The 21,493-nt window shown below is 36.5% G+C and overlaps 1 protein-coding gene across 1 annotated transcript in view; it reads left to right on the top strand.

Annotated features, from left to right (window-relative positions):
• The window catches only part of PLA2R1 (phospholipase A2 receptor 1), a 125,115-nt gene that overhangs the window by 88,329 nt on the left and 15,293 nt on the right, over window positions 1–21,493 (top strand). The window contains exons 15-23 of the mRNA XM_042948930.1: window positions 1,484–1,616; window positions 2,205–2,240; window positions 2,713–2,870; window positions 8,242–8,306; window positions 8,578–8,681; window positions 10,281–10,420; window positions 19,364–19,481; window positions 20,356–20,483; window positions 20,841–20,988. Coding sequence (XP_042804864.1) covers window positions 1,484–1,616; window positions 2,205–2,240; window positions 2,713–2,870; window positions 8,242–8,306; window positions 8,578–8,681; window positions 10,281–10,420; window positions 19,364–19,481; window positions 20,356–20,483; window positions 20,841–20,988 — 1,030 coding nt within the window. The remainder of the gene's footprint in view (window positions 1–1,483; window positions 1,617–2,204; window positions 2,241–2,712; window positions 2,871–8,241; window positions 8,307–8,577; window positions 8,682–10,280; window positions 10,421–19,363; window positions 19,482–20,355; window positions 20,484–20,840; window positions 20,989–21,493) is intronic.

Raw genomic sequence — 21,493 nt, 5'->3', positions numbered from 1 at the left:
TGTCTGCCTCCAAAGCTATGATGTTATCATGTCTCCCAGTTGGCAAAATATCAGCAGCCAAACTTTGACGTAGTAAAGATCAATAGAGAAATAAGATCTCTAGCCCCACTAGAGAAAATCTGTGGCAAGGAAAGGATCTGTGGAAAACTCTATGTGGGAAACAAAAATAATAAGGCCATGCTAGTTAAACATATATATATGTAACGTATTTTCACCTCAGTGCTGCTTCTCTGAGAAGGATATCGGGACCAGAGAGTAGGAAGAGATCTAAGAGATCACGCAGCCCCACCCATCTATTTTGCTGTCAAAGAAACTGAGGCCCAGAGAGTGGAAGGAACTTAGCAGAGTCCGCCTGCTACATAAATGGCAGCCACCATATGGCACACTTGGGTGATTAATGTCAATGTGGCACTTGAAAAATTAAATGTGCCGTGTAGAGGTTGAGAATGCTTCCTTTTGTTTTAGTAAAACAGTCTTATTAGTAATAGAGAGGAACAATTTGGTTCAGAATAAATGAGATAAAGCCATGAAGCAGTGCAATGAGTTCCTCACCACCACTCCCTACTAGACAAAACAAATATTCAAATGCACACCATTGCCTGAATCTGAGCTTATATACATGTAAGTTAGATGACTTATTGTATGATTGTGTACATGTTTGAAGAGGAGTATTACGTTTCAAACATCCTCTTTTTCCCAAATTTTTGCTCCAGTTTTACTTGTGGTCCATCCATTCTTCTGTCAGGTAGCCATTAAATCATTGAGAAGAATGAATCTTTACTTCATATCCCTGTACATGATCATTCATGAAAAGTGTGGATCGTTTCCTAATTAAAGCCAGTGATGAATTAAAATTTAGTGACTGAAGACAAAAAGTTTAGCATACATGCAAAAGAATCTACATCACAGAAGGGACTCAAATCTGACAGATCAGAGCCTTTCAGAAGTTTACCCAGGGTCCCAGGACAAGCCTCTTGCAGCCAGTGAGACAACAGTACAACCTCAGAAGGGAGCATGCACCTGATTTGTTCTCTCTGGAGAAAGGAATAGCATGCTTCTTTTTAGGAAAAAAGCATCCTTAAGGAAAAATGCTAATTTGGTTAGCTTGTTCTTTGCAAATGTGGGACAATCTTTAAATGCAATCCTTTTTTAAATTTTTTTTTAACGTTTATTTATTTTTGAGACAGAGAGAGACAGAGCATGAACAGAGAAGGGTCAGAGAGAGGGAGACACAGACTCTGAAACAGGCTCCAGGCTCTGAGCTGTCAGCACAGAGCTGACGCGGGGCTCGAACTCACAGACCGCGAGATCATGACCTGAGCCGAAGTTGGCCGCTTAACCGACTGAGCCACACAGGCGCCCCTAAATGCAATCTTATCCAGACATTTCTTAAGCTTCCTCCAGAAGCCTATTGTGATTTATTTACAGAGAAACTTTTTGTGGGGGATCATCATTAAGAAATAATGAACTTGATCTGCTGCAGGTTGTCTCTTCATTTTTAGACAATACTTATTTTGGAGAAGATGCAAGAAATTGTGCTATTTATAAAGCAAATAAAACATTGCTGCCCTTGCACTGTGGTTCCAAACGTGAATGGATATGCAAGATTCCAAGAGGTAAAAATAGTAATAAGATCTTTACTATGTGTTTGCTTTCTAATAATCCATAGCACTTTTCCAAGTGAAGAGTTACAGAAATCTAAAATGTAAGCATCCTGGTCTACAGTACCAACAACCCTCGTGATGAACCAAATTGCACGAGTTTAGCAAAGGATGCATCGTAGGGGAATGAGAAAAGGTGACATCACTGCAGTACGCTAATTTAGTTAATGGGAAACAAAGATAACCAACTGTATTGTGGAATATGATATTTTTCAAGTACAGTCTGGAAGAAATGTCACTGTGACATGACAAGCAAACCAAATCACTTGTCAAATGAGTAAGAGAAAACACCCGCCACAGTGTGTGCCACACAGTAGGCCCTTGACAAGTGCTCACATCGTTTCTTCTTTAATCAGAGGCCTCTCTTGAGCCTCCTTTTCAAGTTTGAGAACTAACCATATTTCAGACAGCACAAAAGTACCTGGTTTTTAAATGCTCTTTTAAAGAGCAAAGTCCAAGATGTTGTGTTTAGAGCTGAAGTACTTCAGAGATGGCGCACTTGTGAAGAAATGTCCCTCAAGGTGGCTTGTTTTCACTTTGCAGATGTGAGACCCAAGATTCCACCCTGGTACCAGTACGGTAAGAGCTATCCTGGCGGTTCTTCAGTTTCTAACTACCTGCTATCATATACAATTACTGTATTATTACAGTCCTCCAATCAAGTCTCTCTTTTCTTATTTCAATCCAGAACTAATTTGCTCAAAGTAACTAATAATCAATAAAAGTCATTAAATATGATTAAAGATTAGTATTATAGCTTAACACTCTTTTCATGACATGTGACTTTAAAATATGCATTTATCCCAGACCTTGGAATACAAATGTAGTTTTCTTAGACATACCAAGGAAATTAAGCAAATTATATGCTGAGTTATGTGTATGTAAAAATATTTATGTATATGTAAACGCACACATTGTTTTTAATGCTAAGCAACTGAATTACAAATTTGGGGTCGATCATAACATATCCTATTAAGTCTGCATTATATCAGTCAATAGTTTTTGCATGATTTGCATTGGTTTTTGTTTTTTTGGTCTTGTTGTTTTTCAGATGCACCCTGGCTCTTTTATCAGGATGCAGAGTATCTTTTTCATACCTATGCTGCAGAATGGTCCTCCTTTGAGTTTGTCTGTGGCTGGCTACGTGGTGATCTTCTCACAATTCATTCTGCACATGAGCAAGAATTTATCCTCAGCAAAATAAGAGCGGTATTTCAGTATAATTAACCATGAGAGATTCAGAGCTTAGCCCCTTCTTCAGTCTTTGGGAGGAATTTTTTTTTATTTCAGACATTTATTTAAGTTTCATTAAAAGCCACAGGTTTTTTAAGAATTGTTTTTCTTTTTCGTATAGGGATTAAGAGAAAATAATGGAAACAGGCTTACTATGTTGGTCGTCATATCACTTTTCTTGATTCTTGGTAGCATCAGTATGAGTAAGTAGGGCTTTATTGTTTTAGTGAGGGTCATTCAATCATTCTGGACATATTTATTTGGAGTCTACTCTTTGAAGGACTTGGGCTCTATCAGTGATTAAAACAGACCAAAATTCCTGCCCTTGTGAAGCTTATAATCTAGTCTGAGAAGAAAGACCATAATCAATATAAGCACATAGCATTAGAAAATAGTTTAGAAAAAGACAAATAGATAAATGGAATGGGAGAAAATAAAGCACAAATGAGAGACGTGGTATACTGGGGAGAGGGTGGGGAGAGCACATGGCTGATTTAAAGTTCTGAATTTTACTTACAAGAGTACAATATTTATAAGACTCTAAAGACTCAATATTCAGAAAACGATAGGGAGTGGTTTTCCCTTTCAACATAAAACAAAGACTTAGACAATCTTTGAGGAGCTAGGCTAATTGGAAAGGCATCCGAAACCTGTTAAATAATGAAACAGATTGTCAGGAATAGTATATGTTTTCCTTGTGTTTCTTCAACAAGCATTTATTAAGGTAAGTGTTTATTAATTATTTTTTAAGAATTACTTATTAAGTATTTATTAAGGTAAGTGTCGGGGATTGTGATATTTGTCAAAGACATAATGTCAAGAACACAAAAATGAGATACAGACTCTGTTTTTAAAAAAACTTGGGGCGCCTGGGTGGCTCAGTCGGTTAAGCGGCCGACTTCGGCTCAGGTCATGATCTCATGATCTCATGGTCCGTGAGTTCGAGCCCCGCGTCGGGCTCTGTGCTGACAGCTCAGAGCCTGGAGCCTGTTTCAGATTCTGTGTCTCCCTCTCTCTCTGACCCTCCCCTGTTCATGCTCTGTCTCTCTCTGTCTCAAAAATAAATAAAACGTTAAAAAATAAATAAATAAAATTTAAAAAACTGGAAGTAATAATAAGTGAAAAGGGAGCAATATGTAGAAATTACCAAGGGGACACTAAGGGGAGAAACCTCACTCCCAGTTTTCCTTAGGAAATCTTTGAAAGTAAGGAAAAGACTTTTTTTCTTTTCCATAATTTAACATTATTTCATGATCACCAGGAATCCTTTGTTGAGCTATCATCTTTTCATATGTTTGTAAGTTGATTGTTAAAATGAAGCTCTAGGGGCGCCTGGGTGGCTCAGTCGGTTAAGCGGCCGACTTCGGCTCAGGTCATGATCTCGCGGTCCGTGAGTTCGAGCCCCGCGTCAGGCTCTGTGCTGACTGCTCAGAGCCTGGAGCCTGTTTCAGATTCTGTGTCTCCCTCTCTCTGACCCTCCCCCATTCATGCTCTGTCTCTCTCTGTCTCAAAAATAAATAAACGTTAAAAAAAAAAATTAAAAAAAAATAAAAAAAATAAAATGAAGCTCTATATTTAAAGCATCCTTGGGTTGTAAGAGAAATGTCTTCCCTTACAGCTCATGGAGCTTTTCCATTTCTATAATCCTGTTTGATGCACAGGAGCCTGTGAGGTGTACGTAGGTCAAGACCACTACTGATTTGTGATGGAAAAAGCTGAACAGGGATATTCGATGACAACCTCACAGTCCCACAGACTCACGATAGACCAATCGCTAGAACATGATGTTCCCCACTATTTTGTGCACTATTTTACCACCGTTCCTCTCCCACAAATGGAACACTCAAGCCAAAACCATAATGTTAAGTATCAACATGATGTCATAAAATATGTTTGTTTCTTTAACTAGACAGCAGATTCCTGGTGGCAATAACAAGACATCAGGTCAATATCTGAAAACCAATCCATCCTTTGACATGACAAAGTGCATGTCTCACGGGGAACTGATATCTGGCCAGTACTTACTGTAACAGTGTCAGGCACTGTGCTAAGTATTAATGTTTAATGGCATTTAATCTTTCCAAGGACTATCTATGGGAAGTCTATTATTAGTACATTTTACAGATGAGGAAGCTGAAACTCCAAAGAGGTGAAGTAACTTGGTTACTTGCACAGCAGCTGAGTGGTGGAATCTGAAAGTGAACCCAGGCCATCTGACTTATGGTGTCATTTTAAAACCCTCTGCTTGCAGCAGAGCAGCGCCATGGGAGGGATATAAGCGCACAATGTCATTATATTAAAATGCTAGTTCTAAAATCCCTCTCCAAAAGATGGTGCCAGCTCTGTCCCAGACATGAGCAATGAAAGACTTCTTTGATCTTTCCAATGAGCTTAGCTCTCCTGGAAACATCTGCAGGTCTTCTACCTTCACCTTTCCCTTAATTCAACCTCCCAATTATTAGTGTTTGGGAAGCCAGTGGGGATGGCAGAGTTAATACCTCCCATAGAAGGGAATAATAAAACCCATCGGTTTAGCTGTTTGAGAAGTCATACCTAGCGCTATGATACTAGTTGAGGGCTAAATCTAGTGTGATCTCAAACCACACAAACCTTATGGTATCTTATGTGGCAAAACTGTTACCCAGCCTGAGACCGTGTTGTTATAAATTGCCCTGTCAGTATCATGGGTGAGTGGCTGACTGATCTAACACCACAAAAGAAAATTACTGGATGGTATAAAATGTGTAGATTGAAAAAGGGGCAAGAGAGGTAAGGGGAAAGAGTATCAATTTAAAAAGAAGAAAACTATAGGTTTCCAAAACAGTTCTTATTGCATAATATTGTGGCTGTGTTAGGCACTTTGTGGTGGTGGTGAGAGTAGTGGTATTTATGGTGACCATTTACAGTTCATGAGCGAGAAATTCCATATCTACAAAGGTCCTATTAGAAGGAGTCAGTTCAGAAGCTACTTTAATCCAGGATGGTGAACTAAACATGTCGAGGTCATACCACTCACTTTTGTGGCACACTCATCCTATTAGTGCAGGAAGAATCACAATACTAATTAAATATTTTTAATATTCCATATGTGTTGTATAGTTTCCCTAAAAGAGTAGTAACTTAGAAATGTGAAGAACAAAAATAACAATTGGAAAGTAAAAGAACTATTGAAAAAGAAAGCTGGATACAGTTTTTAAAATCTGAAGAATTTTTTTTTTTACAGTGTTTCTATCTTGGAAATGTGGTTAGTCAGTATTTTCTCTTTGAATAACGGAATACCACAGGCATGATGAGAGTGAATTTTTGAGTACTTCTTTTTTGAACCATCTTGTTGGGTTAGATTAATGCCAAAAAAGTAAAAAGCCATAGCACTGTGGGAATTGTTTAACATGAACTACTAGCCAAATAGTCCACTCAGCTAACATTTTATGCTGTGTTGTGCAATATTTGCATGTCAAAACTGAAATTTACTCTTATTTTTATAAGTTCATGTCTAAATACTTCTAACAAAAATATATCAAGTCTATTAGTCATCCACCAAAATATGATGTTTTAAAAACCTTAAAATAACTTGGTTTTGGTATTTTTGATGGAAACATTTGAAGAGATGACAGGCTATTCTTCCTTGTATTATATTGTAGATTAATTACTTAGTAGATTATATTAGCTGGTGCTGTATTTTTTTATAAGTATTCTTCCCATATGATGCTATCTATAATGGCTGTCACAAAACATAGTTGATGTTATGAAATCTGTGGTCATATCACATTTCTTTATAGGAAAGAATATTAATAAGTCTTCTATTGTTGTGAATTTATACCTAAGCTAAAATTTAAAACATCTATTTTTCACCATGCATTTTCACCCTAGCTTCTAGCTTGTCCTTCTTGCTTGCAGTTCTATGCCGTATCCCAACAGGTTGTGGTGTGCCATATAGAGGATTACCATGCTGTAATTGAAGTGGTAATAAATATGTCACTTAAGATGCAGTAGGTATAATTTCTCTTTAGAGGTCCCTAATTGGGGCAGTGAACAATCAGCCTGTGATTTCCACTATTGTTGCACGTGAGACCTCTTTAGATTGAATGAAATTGTTGTGGTTCTCCCACTGAGTTCACAGCCAGTCTCAATGGACCCATTCCAAAGCTTGACAAAAGGAATCTAAATTCAGCATGTAAGAACATGTCCATGAAACAACACCTCAGGGACCCCAAATTATAGTTGCTCCATCTTACATTATTCTCAAATTGCTGATATAGCAGACAGCCACACTATTCAAGGAGTAAAAATACCTGTTTATAAATTAGAATGCTAGAGAGTTGTTAGGTTCTGTTGTATGATGACCCAAAATTCTGTGGGAAAAAAAAATATATCTTAAAGTGTATTCTCCAATTTTTACAGAAGAAATGAAGTGCAAATTTAAATATGCAATGCCTTCAAATTAACAGGCTTTTAGCTTAAAAATTAAGTTACATTTCACACACACACACACACACACGCACACACACACACACACGCACACACACACACACACACACTGAGCACACACACAATACAGTATATTGATTTAGAAGTCTTATAGAAATTCTTACTGTCTCTTCCTCTTTTATAGTTAAAGAGGGAATTTCAATTTCCAGGGTCATCAGTCCGGTATTACATTTGCCATAATGTATGTACATGTCCATGCACACATGTGTGAACATGGGGTTTCATTTTAGACTTTAGTGTACTGGGATCTGTCTGATAAATAATGGTACAATATCATTAAAATATAGAAATAATTTTCTGATTGTGAAACACTGGAAGTTGTGTCAGATTCCTTTATCCTATATTGTGTCTATTTAAATGGGGAGCATGCTATGACTCAGTTTAAAAGCTTAACAATCAGACTAATGCCAAAAATTCAAAATTTTTTACTATTGATGTCTTTGTGCCTTGATTGTTTTCAAACAGCATGGCACAGGCAGTAAACTTCTATAAACTGCTGAGATGATAAAACACTAAATTTTTAGGGAAAAAAAGGAGTCCTATTTTACTTTACAATATTACTTTTTAAAGCCCTATTATTAAAGTTAGAAAATGTACTTTTAAATACGTAGGGAAAGTTGTAAGAAAGATTTTCAATATTTGATTCCAATTTCCCTTCATAATGAGGAGAGAATATTTTAAGATAATGAAGTTTCAGGTTCTCTGAAGATGCTAGGCCTAGTGTACTCTTCTTTAGATAATTGGGTAAAATACTAAAGAATAGAAAGCTATTAACAGCAACCCCATTAATCTTAATAGTGAAAAGGGAAAACAAGTAGAATAAACGCTGACATTTTCTTTTTTTTTTTTTTTTTAATAGCTATCAAAGTATGGTGTAAATTGGTGGATTGGACTTCAAGAAGAAAGAGCCAATGATGAATTTCGGTATGGACCTAGATCAATGTGCATTTTATTTTGTTTGACAGGTTTTATTTGCAGAATGATTGGACTAGATCTTAGTGATCAATGTGTTGAATAGCCTTCAAACATTATCTTTAACTCATAAATTTTCATTTCTCTAACCAAAGACATGAGTATTTTTTTAATTTAATAAAACATTATGCCTTTAGTCCATACCCCAGAACTTCAAGAATGGTGTTTGGAGACTGGACATACAGAAAAAGAGAAGACCCTAAATTTTTCCATTTTTCTACAGCTGGAGAGATGGAACGCCAGTAACATACCAAAACTGGGACAAGGGAAGAGAAGGATCTATGAATAATCAGAGCCAGAGATGTGGCTTCATTTCATCCCTAACAGGTTATTTTACTCATCCATTTTGGGGTTTATAATACAAACTGATAGTTTTCAGGAGGCTTGAAGTCTCCTTTTCATTGCATGAGTTCAGTGAAAAGGTTTTATTTGGCTAATTTGCTTTTTAGTTGAATGTGTTTCGTTTCATCAGTCTTAAGGTTTAAGGATGGTCATCCTTACAGTTAATTCCATGTGTTCATGTTCTTGAAAATGAATTACAACCAGATAAGTCATTCCTCATGAACCAAAATGGCACCAGAAATAGGCCCATTGACACTGATCAAAAATATACCTGACAAATACTATTCTCTATAAAATGTCAATATGGGCTCATTTTTAAAATCTCTTCCTAATATTCAGTTTATATTTGGCCAGAACTTTAACCTCTATGAAATTTACTTCCACTTTCCCATTTAAGAAAGATTTTCATTGAATTCAGTATTTTTTTAATGCCTGGCATTAACTGTTTCTTGCCATAGAATACCAACTGTCTCCAAGTTGGATTTAGAAATACATGTACGTTTAAGATGGGTGGGTTTTTTTTTAATTTAATTTATCAGTACAATGTTATTTGGGTTCATTGTCCACTCATATTCACCCCACTCTTTCTATCCTATAAAAGGTAATTATGTTCCTGACTCTTAACAGATTCATAGTGAACCTGTGCATCAAGGCAGGAGAGGGATAAGCACAGAAAGCAATCCTTGGTGGAAGGGTGTCTGCAGAGAAAGGAAAGGAAACACCATGTTGTTAATCAGCTCTCTTTTGCCAGCAGGTGTCACAACAGCCTACAGAAAGGCTGTTTTGTGATTCTGGAAGACTAGCAGCTACTCTGCATTGAAAATAGCATGCCAGCCCCTCCTTCAAAATGCCTTTTTTTTTTTTTTTTTTTTTTTTTTTTTTGGTTCATATCCCTCACTAGAAAACTGAAACCTGCCTTTGCAATTTACATGCATCCCTGCCCTATTCTGGGATTTATAACTTGAATGCTAATGAAATGCATTCTATAACCTTTACTCTGAAAATATAGCTCTTCTAAATTAAAATACATTTTACAGGAGGCTAAGGACTTTGGGATGTATCTTCCTGAGGGCATGTCTATGTGTGCCTGTTTTGTTTAAGGGTCCGTGTTGAAAAGTGCTTCTTTCTTAGAAGTTACAGAGTTAATTTTTCTACATTGTGTATTTTCTAAAGAATTAGAAATTAGAAATGATCATCTATTGTTTTAGAATCTTGTTTCTCTTTATATTGAAATTGAATATTTTAAAACAAAAATATTACTCTACATTCTTCTGTTAACCAAGTCAAATATTCTCAGCACTTTAATCAGTTCTGTGATTTCAACTGTAATATTTCAGTTAGTTGGGGCATTTTTTCTTTTTTTTGGCATTTGAGAAATTCCTACATTCTCAAATTAGAATTACTGATTTAGCACCCTGACCAGTTTGCTCTTGTCACGAGAGAACTCTGTTAGCAGTTTAGTCCAATTTCTAGATTAAAAAAATTATGATAAACCATTAGCAGTCATAAAAATGTGATACACAGAGAATGCTTACAAAGAGTCACCATTATTTCAGGTCATCTCTAACTCATTTACTCCTCCAGGACTCTGGGCTAGTGAAGAGTGTTCAGTTTCTATGCCTAGCATCTGTAAGCGAAAGAAGGTTTGGCTCATAGAGAAAGAGAAAGATATCCCAAAACAACATGGAACATGTCCCAAAGGATGGCTATATATTAACTATAAGGTAAACTCATTTTCAAAAAGTTGCCTGTGTTTCTCTTGTAGACATTTTAGAACGTAATTAAAAAAGTAGGTATATGGGGCACCTGGGTGGCGCAGTCGGTTAAGCGTCCGACTTCAGCCAGGTCACTATCTCGCGGTCCGTGAGTTCGAGCCCCGCGTCAGGCTCTGGGCTGATGGCTCGGAGCCTGGAGCCTGTTTCCGATTCTGTGTCTCCCTCTCTCTCTGCCCCTCCCCCGTTCATGCTCTGTCTCTCTCTGTCCCAAAAATAAATTAAAAACGTTGAAAAAAAAAATTAAAAAAAAAAAAAAAAAGTAGGTATGGCTTTGAAAAACCAGGAGTTGTCCATTGGACCTGGAATTTTTTTGTCACAGCTTTCAAGAGATTTGAGGTTTTCAAGGTAGGGGCAATCTCTTGGAATAAAGAAATAGCCTTGACACCACCCTTCATTTGTATACTGTTTTTGCTCACAATCCTTCATTGTGCTGTATAACTGTTTCATTAGGCGTGATGCATATGAGTGTGTGTAACTGGGCCCTGCCCCCAAATGAGCTGTCAACTCCAGAGGGCACAGACTCCATCTTCCCTTTCTTTTGTGTCTTCCCTGCCTGGAGCTGGCATAGAGCTCTGCCCGCTGTGTGAATTGACCCACTAATAATGTCATCTTGAGCCTCATAAAGCTGGTGCTTCCGTGCAGAATTGAAATTTAAAAAAAAAAAAATTGCCAGTGGGGATATTGTAAACCAGATTTATTATTTCTGATAATGCCTCCAATTAAGGCCAAGAATTTTTCTCCACTCTATTATGTTTTATAATAAAATAACTTTATAGGCCTTAGGTGTGGAAGTAATTAAAATGCATCCCAAATTATAAAAGTTTAATTCTTTGATAATGGAAAAACCCAAACTGTGTCATAATTTTATATGTTAATATGAAATTGCTCTTTGTTGACAGCCAGTTTTCAATCTGTATATTCAGTTATATTGGCAGAGCCTTCTCTCCTTTATGATCTTCCGTTCACTGTTAATTTGTGATATGGGGCCACTGGGATTTTACACGTATTTGTTGAACACTTACTACATATTTGGCACTGATTTTTTTAATTGTGGTAAAATTGACATAAGATAGAATTTACCATCTTAACCATTTTTAAGTGTTTAGTGAGGCAGTGTTAAGTATATTCACACTGTTGTGCAATGAATCTGCTGACCTTTTTCATCTTGTAAAACTGAAACCCTAAATCCAATAAACAACAACCCCTCATTTCCCCTCTCCCAGCCCCTGGCAACCATAATTCTGCTTTCTGTTTCTATTAATTTGACTACCTCAGACACTGAGGATAAGTAGAGTTGTACGTTATTTGATCTTTTGTGAGTGGGTTATTTCACTAAGCAGAATGTCCTCCAAGTTCATCCATGGTACAGCATGTGTCAGAATTTCCTTCCTTTTTGAGACAATAATATTCCATTATATGTATGTACCACATTTTGTTTTTCCACTCACCCACTGATGACATTTGGGTTTCTTCCACCTTGTGGCTAAGAGTTTTTGCTGGCTGATTTAAAAGATATATTTCTTGGGGCGCCTGGGTGGCTCAGTCGGTTAAGCATCCGACTTCAGATCAGGTCACGATCTCGCAGTCCGTGAGTTCGAGCCCTGCGTCAGGCTCTGGGCTGATGGCTCAGAGCCTGGAGACTGCTTCCGATTCTGTGCCTCCCTCTCTCTCTGCCCCTCCCCGTTCATGCTCTGTCTCTCTCTGTCCCAAAAATAAATAAATGTTAAAAAAATTTAAAAAAAAGATATATTTCTTATTTTGTTCAATTCTTTAAATACACAGAATTATTATCCCATCCTATACACAAGAAGACCAAGACTGGTAACATTGTGTGCTTTTTCTGGAAGTTCACAGCAAATAAGTGTCAGGTTGAGAATCAACCTCAGGTTTTCTGACCTCGAGTCAAGTAGTCTTGTCTCTTTCCTACAGTTGCCACTTCATATAAGAATTCTTAAATTACTAGCCAAAGCATAAGAGACTGTTAAAAACTGAGAACAAACTGAGGGTTGATGGGGGGGTGGGAGGGAGGGGAGGGTGGGTGATGGGTATTGACGAGGGCACCTTTTGGGATGAGCACTGGGTGTTGTATGGAAACCAATTTGACAGTAAATTTCATATATTAAAAAAAATTAAAAAAAAAAAGAATTCTTAAATTACTAGATCAGTTTAGCCCCATGATACAGTCAATCTGGTGGCACTGAGATATCTTCTAAAATATAGTGGTTTTCTAAAACTTTATATGGTATTGAGGTACATTTTTAATAGTTAATACTTTCTGCCTGATTCCTATTTTCCCAAACTATAAAATCTACCAGTTACAAGTAATTTATACATTTCAATATAAGAAACGTAGCAAGTATTCAATAGAACACTGAGTATAACTAAGTCTTTAATTAAAACCTTTGACAATTAGTTCTTTTTATAGCTATTCTACCATGGTAAAATATATTTAAAATAAAATATGCCATTTTTACCATTTTAAATGTACAATTCAGTGGCAATAATTACATTCACAATGTTATTCAACCATCCCCTTTATTTCTAAAATTTATCATCATCCCAAACAGAAACCCTGTAACTATTAAGCAATAACTCCCAATTCCCCATTCCTCCAGCCATGGTAAATTCTAATCTGTTTCCTATCTCTATGAATTTGCCTGTCTAGATATTTCATGTAAGTGAATTTATACAATATTTGTCCTTTTTTTTCTGGCTTATTTCTCTTTGAATAATGTTTTCACTGTTTATCCATATTATAATGTGTATCAGAACTTCATCCCTCTTTATGACTAACTAATATTCCACACCACATTTTGTTTTGCCATTCATCTGTTGATGGACTTGGGTTGTTTCCACGTTTTGGTTATTGTTAATAAATTTTCAATGACCATTGGCATACAGGTATCTGCTGGAGTCCCTGTTTTCACTTCTTTTGGATATACACCTAGGAATGGAATTGCTACATCATGTACTAATTCTGTGTTTAACTTTTTGAAGAACCAGCAAAATGTTTTTCACATACATGGCTGAACCATTTTACAAGCCTGCTAGCAACGTATGCTAGCAATCTCCACATCCTTAACAACACTTGTTATTATCTATCTTTTTATTATTGCCATCCTAGTGCATGTCTAGAGTTAATCTCATTATGATTTGATTTACACTTGCCTAATGGCTAAGGATGTTGAGTGTCTTTTCATGTGCTTATTGACCATTTGTATATTGCCTTTGGAAAACATGTCTATTCAAGTCCTTTGTCTGTTCTCATTTGGGTTGTCTTTTTATTGTTGAGTTGTAGGAGTTCTTTATATATTCTAGAAATTAAGCCCCTATCAGATACATGTTTTGCAAGTATTTTCTCCCATTCGGTAGGTTGCCTTTTCTAATATCTTCTGATGCACAACAGTTTTAATTTTAATGAAGTCCAATTTATCTAATTTCTCTTTTTACTCATGTTTTTGGTGTCATATCTAAGAATAGTTTGTCAAACCCAAGGTCATTAAAATTTACCTCTTATGTTTCTTCCTAGAACTTTATGGTTTTAGCTCTTAAGGTTTTGGTCCATTTTTAGTTAATTTTTCTACCTTGCAACTATTAAAACAGATGCATCCTGGAGTGCTCTATATGGGACAGACACAAAGGAATGCATATCTTGTCTCAAAGCCACATTTTTGATGCAGACAGTGAGCAACCCCAAAGCATGCGGACAACTGTTCCAGTTACTAACCATAACTTCTCCCATGTACAAAGGAGGGTATTTTAAGGAAATTAACAGCAAATCAAATCCTTGGCAGTAGAGAAATAATTCTTAGAAACTCTCAATATTTGTTTTTGGTTCAGCCCTTGGCTATTATCCTCCCCCCAAACTTCTTTATCTGCACAGCTTAACTCTAGTCAATGTTTTCTCCTGTGTAAACATATTGAGTGTATATGTACAGAGGCATGGTAGCAGTAACCGGGGAACAGACTCAGGGCAACAGAGTAAGTGAATACTTCCTTTGAAAGGAATAGAAGGGGAGTGAGTAAAGCACAAACACATACATGAGAGGAGAAAGGCTTTCTGAAGCAGGACTGGAGCAGGATTAAAACATCCCTGTGTAGCTCAAAGTTAAAAAAAAAAAAACTTTATTGATAACTAACAGTTAGATTAGTGGTTCACAGCCCTGATCAAATATTTAGAATTGCCATGTTAGCTTTTTAAAAATGTCAAGGTGCAGGTGACATCCTAAAGATTCTGATTTAATTGATCTGCATTGGATCTAAGCATCAGTGTTTTTTAAAAGTTCCCTTGGTTATTCTAATGCACAGCCAATATTTGCCCAGCAATAGGAGAGCTGCATGACTAGTCTTTGAATCATTCAGAGGAATTGACTAATAAAGATACTGTCACAGCAGGCTTCCTAAGAAAGGATCTTTTACAGAGTAACGTTACAGGGTGCTCAAGTGTCCCCACCCACCACACCTTCCTTTGCATAGTAATGTCTAAAATCACTGGAGTCTCACTCCTTTGCCTTGACTCTTTATTTTTTAATTTTCTTTATTTCTGAGATTGCCTCATTTATCATGTACGCCTTGGAATAAGTGGGCTTATCAGATCATTAGAAAAGCTGGCAATAGGAGGATTGATAATGGAGAGGAGGAGAGCCCTGTGGGGATGGCTTCCCTGATTAACAAAGTTACAGAAGGAAAACTGGGAGATAGCAATGACAGACATTACTCACTTCACAGTTCTGAATGAGCATCAATATGTTATATCTCATTAAATTTTGCTTCTTGTTTGTCAATTTTCTATGGCTCATTTTTATTGGTTATCTCTAAGAAAAAAAATCTAATTGGTTGGCTATCCACCTATAAGAGGCTTGTTTGTTTGTTTGTTTTACTTTTATTTGCATTTATTTTATGCAGAATTAACTCCCAGCCCATTAGTTTTTGTGTCTTCACTTTCTTCTGGGATATCTTTTTCTTTTGTGCAACCTCCTCTTCTGGTTTAGAAACAAACAATCTGCTCTTTTTCAATAAGGATCATCTCAGTGTGGCAGGGAGAGTGCATGTACGGGTTCATCCATGAGCCCTGTAAGTTCTATGCCACATCTTGGGGGCTTTGTTCGCCTGAATGTGCTCAATGACAAGAGAATCTACATCTAAACCCTTAAGTTCAGCATTCCTCTCTGCATTTTTAAGCATGCGCAGCAAAAATTCTTTTTTTGGGCCACTGACCCTGTGTCCAGCCACACTGTTTGGCCTGGGCACACCTACCAACTCCACAACTGTAGCATCGGAATTGAACACATTGCTTCTGCAAACACTTTTCAGATACTTGATGGCTTTTCAGATATGCATACCCTTGATGGGCTGGGCAGTTTCACGTGTGTTCTTAAAGTGAACATGAATATTTGAGCCTCTTGATTTGCATGATTTTGTCAGATTGTCTGGGTCAAGTGAATAGTCAACCATTTTCAAAGATCACCTCAGGCAGCTTACAGGAAGAGGAAGTCACCTTTAAGAGTTTTAAAACTGAGATACCAGAAGTTAAGCATCTTTTCTAATGTTTTATAAATTATTTTCTCTGTGTTTGATGATACATGAGTCCTGACCTGGGATTACTTCCAGAAGAGTGAGTCATCGAAGATACCTGTCACAGCAGAGCTATAGGCAGGAAAAATTCTAAGTGTGCATGTGCTTGTGTTTATATTAGATTAATTCTTATGCTTCTACTCACACATCTTTATCCAGGGATCTGGGTCGAGTACTAATGCCTGCTTTGCACCATCTACTTTGGAATTAGCCAAAATTTGATTTCATGCACAACATAGCTTTTCCTTTAAAAAAACACTCTCTTGATTATTAATATTATTAGCACTTTATTTATTCATTCACGTAGCTATGTTGGATGTTGGTAATTTTATGGTGAGGAAAAACAAACAAAATCCCTTCTCTTTTGGAGCTTACAGACTAGAGAGGAAACAAACATTAGTACATCACTCAGGAAAAGACCTCTAATTTATAACTGTGACACATATGATGAAGAAGACTTACATAGTTCTATTAAAGTATATAACAGGAGAACATGACTGACGTAGTCAGAAGGACAGGAAGCATTAAAAGCAGGGGAGTATAGCATGTGCTAAGGTCCTGTGGTGAGAGGGGATGTAATCTATTGAAGAAACTAAAGGAAGCATAAAGAACTAGAATGTGAAAAGTGAAATAAAAAAGAGTTTCTGGTTTTTATCCTAAGAACAATGAGAAATCCCTCAAGGGTTTTACCTAAAGAAGGACATAATCAGGAATGAGTTTTGAAAAAGAATCATTCATGCTGCAATGGCAAAGACAGACTGGAGAGAGGCAAGGATGATGAAGGTTCTAAGAGTGGTTGGGAAGCTATTGTAATAATCCAAGGTAAAATAGTGAAGGCAGAGACTGTGAGGCAGTAGGAATGGGGGAAGGACATTGAGAAATGGGATGTCCAAATGGTAGATTGAAGAGGGGCTGGGGTGGGAAGGTGAGGAGACTCCCAGGTTTCAGGCTTATATAAATGTATGACTGACTTTGCCATTCAATGTCAGTAAGAATACTGGAAAAGGACCAAGTTTGGGGGAAAGATCATAAATTCCATTTTCAAGTTTTGAACTGGAAATGATTTTAAGGTAAGAATTTTGTATTCAAAACTCATTTGGATTACAGTAGGGTATCCTTAATTCACAGTAATAATAAGAGATGCCTTAACCTTGATCACATTTTGCAAATTAGTAAGTAAATAAACAATTTAAAAGTGCTGTACGTCTTCTTGCTGCTTTGCTTTAATTACTAATGACAACCATTTCAAAGTGTGTTACTAATTTTTTTTGAAACAATGAAGTGTGGTAATAGGAGGCTACACTCTCATACTCAAGCTAGTAAATCTTGGCTGAGGCAAATGTGGGGGGTTGGATGAGTTGGGGGATGGGATAGGGGGCATGTGTGTGTGTGTTTTCTAGAAAGATTTATTGAGCTAACTAAACCAATGAGGTTCATTGGTATTTATGAATGGTTCATTAGTGTGACTATCTGAACGCAAGGTGAATTCACATTAAATGATAAGGCTGCCTAATAATTAGTGTGTGCCACTGTTTGGAATTTGTAATTAGAGAGAAGAGACAAAATGAAAGGGACCAGATAAAAGAATAGTTGCTATAAAATTAAAATCCTTTAAAGCCAATTCCATTTCTTTGTGAAGCAAACAAGGTGACGAGGACCAGAAGAATTGAAAATGTATTTCCTCTCTTATTTGGTAATTCAACTTCAGGCTACATCAGGATTTCTGGTTTTTATCCTAAGAACAGTGGAAAATCCCTTATAGTTTTTAGATTTTGATTTTGATTTTTTTTGGAAAATCCCTAATAGTTTTAAACTAAAGAGTGACATGATTAGGATTAAGTTCTGAAAGGAATTACCTGGGCACTATTGACATTTGGGGCTGAATAATTCTTTGTTATGAGGGGCTGACCTGTGCGTTATAGAATGCTTAATAACATCCTTATACTCTACCCACCAGATTCCAAGAGCAAAGCTCCCACATCAAGTTGTGACAATCAAAAATGTCTCCAGAGATTATTGAATGCTGCCCTTTGAGAACCATTGGACTAAATCTAGAATGCCTGAGAATGTTGTTTGACAACTATTTTGGGGTCTATTGGCTTTTATAATGTTCCATAAATATTTATTGGGGACCTTCTTTGTTGTGATGTTCAAAAAAAAGCAACATTTAGTCTCTGCTTTTTAATGAGTTTCTGATGATGGGGAAAGGATGGGGGACTGACAAATATAGAAATTAAAGAATGAGGAAGGATGTCATTCCAAAAGGGGATGAGGAAGGATGCTCTCTCAAGTGCAGGCTTCCACACTAGCCTAGAATTATCTTGTAACTGAGATTTTCTGGGTGGTGAAATCTTGAGATCTAACCTATCAATGACCAGGGTTGCCTATGTTCATTGACAAGAGAATATTCAACACAGAATATTCTTTGCATACAGTTTCTCCTGACGTCTCTGGAACATTGCCTGATCCACTATAGCCTTTCTTTTCTATCTCTCTCTCCCCCCTGACTCCAACTGGCCCTATTAACATGTTTAAATTTCACTGAGCTTTGGTTGCGGATGGGTGGTGTCTTCAACATTACCTGACCCGTGCAGTGGTTATTTCATTTCTCGCTCCATAATGAGTAGCCCTGCCATGCCACAGACATGATTCTCTCATGAGTAAAAATCAGCCCTCACTGCCAAATCCCATAGCCTTCTTTTTGTGTTCCATTGACCGTGCTGGCCACCGTCCCATCTATTTCTCCTCCCTAGGTTTCTTTGGTCCTGCCCTTGCTTCTTTTCCAACTGGGCTCATTTTTTTTTCTTTTCTGGCTCTTCCTCGTGGACTTACAAACCACATAGCTAACTCAAGTAATTAGTGAATTTAAGTCCCTGTTGTGGTTTGATTTCCCAGTATTCTCCTCTCACTTAAAGTGAGGAAATGTATTTGTAAATAAAATTGAACTAAGCTATTAATTGCTACCTACAGGATTTTTAAAAATTAAATCTACCACACTACAGGCTGGCTCCTTTTTAAAAGGAATACTGTTTTTCATTGAGCAAAAGACATCGTTCTGATACTTTACAGAACAAAACACATCCTTGTTTCTGTTCCTGCCTGATACAAATGCATGCAAGATATTGACTTACCCTAAAAGCTGGTCTTCTGTTTTACTCTCCTATCTTTGGAGCAGCTCAAAGAAAAAAAAAATGAGTCATTTCTGCTCAAGAAAATTATAAAGAATTCTAAAGACTGATCCTCAGTGTCTTTGGAAGGTTTTTAACTCGTTAAGAAAAATATGGAAATGAATGTTTTTTTGGCCTTTTTTTTTTAAAGTGCCTTTTGGTGAAAATCCCCAAAGACCCAAGGGATTGGAAGAACTGGACATCAGCTCAAGATTTCTGTGTTGAGGAAGGGGGGACACTGGTCGCCATTGAAAATGAGGTGGAGCAAGGTAGAGTATTCAATATTCAGTCGGGCAAAAATAACCATTTTTATTTCAATATCTATTAAAATGGGGGCACCTGAGTGGCTCAGTTGGTTAAGCGTCCAACTCTTGATTTCAGCTCAGGTCATGATCTCACAGTTTGTAAGATAGAGCCCTGCATCTGGCTCTGTGCTAACAGTGCTTGGGATTCTCTCTCCCCCTGTCTCTCTACCCCTCCCCCACTCACCTTTTCTCTCTCTCTCAAAATAAATAAATAAACTTTAAAAATGTCCCCCCAAAATGCTAACATTTCCAAATCAACATCATATGTATTATATAGCTGATGACACATACATTTTCAGTTTGACCTATAAGGTTTATATCACGACATCTGTAAAAGTTAGTACATTGCATTGCTTATAAACTGATTTTTGAAGACTTTTGTCTCCCCAGTAATAGTGGAAAAAATAGGGCAGATTTATGATCTTTATTGCAAAATGGCTGAAATAATCTGAGGTACACTCTATAATAATTGCATGGTATAATTTTTAGATCCCTTTAGATTTACCTGTACACCTTTATTTGATATTTAGGCAATTGTATACTTCAGTTTAAGTAGAGTTGATAAATCTTCTTTTGTTTAGAAAGGCATTGAATGAACACTGGAAATAGTTTTGTTAATGATACGATGAAATCCCAGGCTTAGCTAGCTAATGTCTATCAATTAAACTGAAACAAAAGTGAAAGAGACTGCATTACCTTAGTAAGAACAAATTCCTACAATTGATTCATAATTAAGTTTTGCTGTCATTTAAATAAAATCATAGCTACAAACAGAATTCGATGATTACCCAAATGGTTTATATGGTATTAAATTTGATAATGTATTTCTATTTTTTAGCTTTCATTACTATGAATCTTTTTGGCCAGACCACTAATGTGTGGATAGGGTTACAAAATGGTAATTATGAAAAATGGCTAAATGGAAAGGCTGTGGCATATTCTAACTGGTCTCCATTTGATATAAATGTAAGTTTTCAGATTTAATTTTTAGAAAAAATTTTAGCAAGAGATCCTATTTAATACTTACTAACTGAAGTGTTCTTTTACTTCCTATACTTTATAGGCATAAATTTTATTAGTCTGTTATTATATTAATTTTTAATAATGTAATTATGTCATTTTCATGTGTTCTATAAATGGAATTACTTATCACAATAATTATTTACTTGTCAGGTTATGAAGTGATCTGTGAACAGGTTTATTAAATGCAAATAAAGGGATAATAGTGCTTGAATTTTTAAATTGTCCTTAATAAAAATTTCAGTGTTATAATAATGTTATATGTTTCCATTTTTTTTGGAAAACATATGTATCTTTTTAAAGATTCCAAGTCATAACATCACTGAAGTTCAAAAACACATTCCTCTCTGTGCCTTGCTGTCGAGTAATCCTAATTTTCATTTCACTGGAAAATGGTATTTTGAAGACTGTGGAAAAGAAGGTCATGGGTTTGTTTGTGAAAAAATGCAGGGTAAGAAATATTTGCTTTTTTATTCCTTTCATCTCTATGACCCACTCTTCTCTTCCATATTTGTTTTACACACTGTATAACTGTCATTTTCATAGCTAACAGTGTCAGGCACTTACTTTTTGAGCTTTACATATATTTGCTCATTTAATCTCTACTACCCCAGGATTATGGCCTTTAGTGGGGTTCTAAAGACTACAGAGACCATCTGAGAGATGACCAAGTTTATGCATCCATTTTAGCCCTATTAAGTGGCTTTACTGCTTTCTTCTGAGTTTATGTGTGTGTTCAGGGAATAAAAAAGGCTTTAAGAAAATGTTGTAAAATAAAGAAATAAACAAACTAATATTTCCTACTTTCTTGGAAACCTAAAAATGCCCTCTGTGACTAGATATGACATGTAGCATATCTCTAGAGCTAATGATCAGAACCCCCAGTAACTTTTGGTGTGAAATACCAAAGCCATACTATTACACGTATCCAGTGGGATTGATGATCAGGTCAAATG

This window comes from Panthera leo, chromosome C1, assembly GCF_018350215.1.
Source record: "Panthera leo isolate Ple1 chromosome C1, P.leo_Ple1_pat1.1, whole genome shotgun sequence".
In the NCBI taxonomy this organism is placed as follows: Eukaryota; Metazoa; Chordata; class Mammalia; order Carnivora; family Felidae; genus Panthera; species Panthera leo.
The sequence above is the reverse complement of the archived record's forward strand: the minus strand, read 5'-3'. Positions and strand labels throughout refer to the sequence as shown.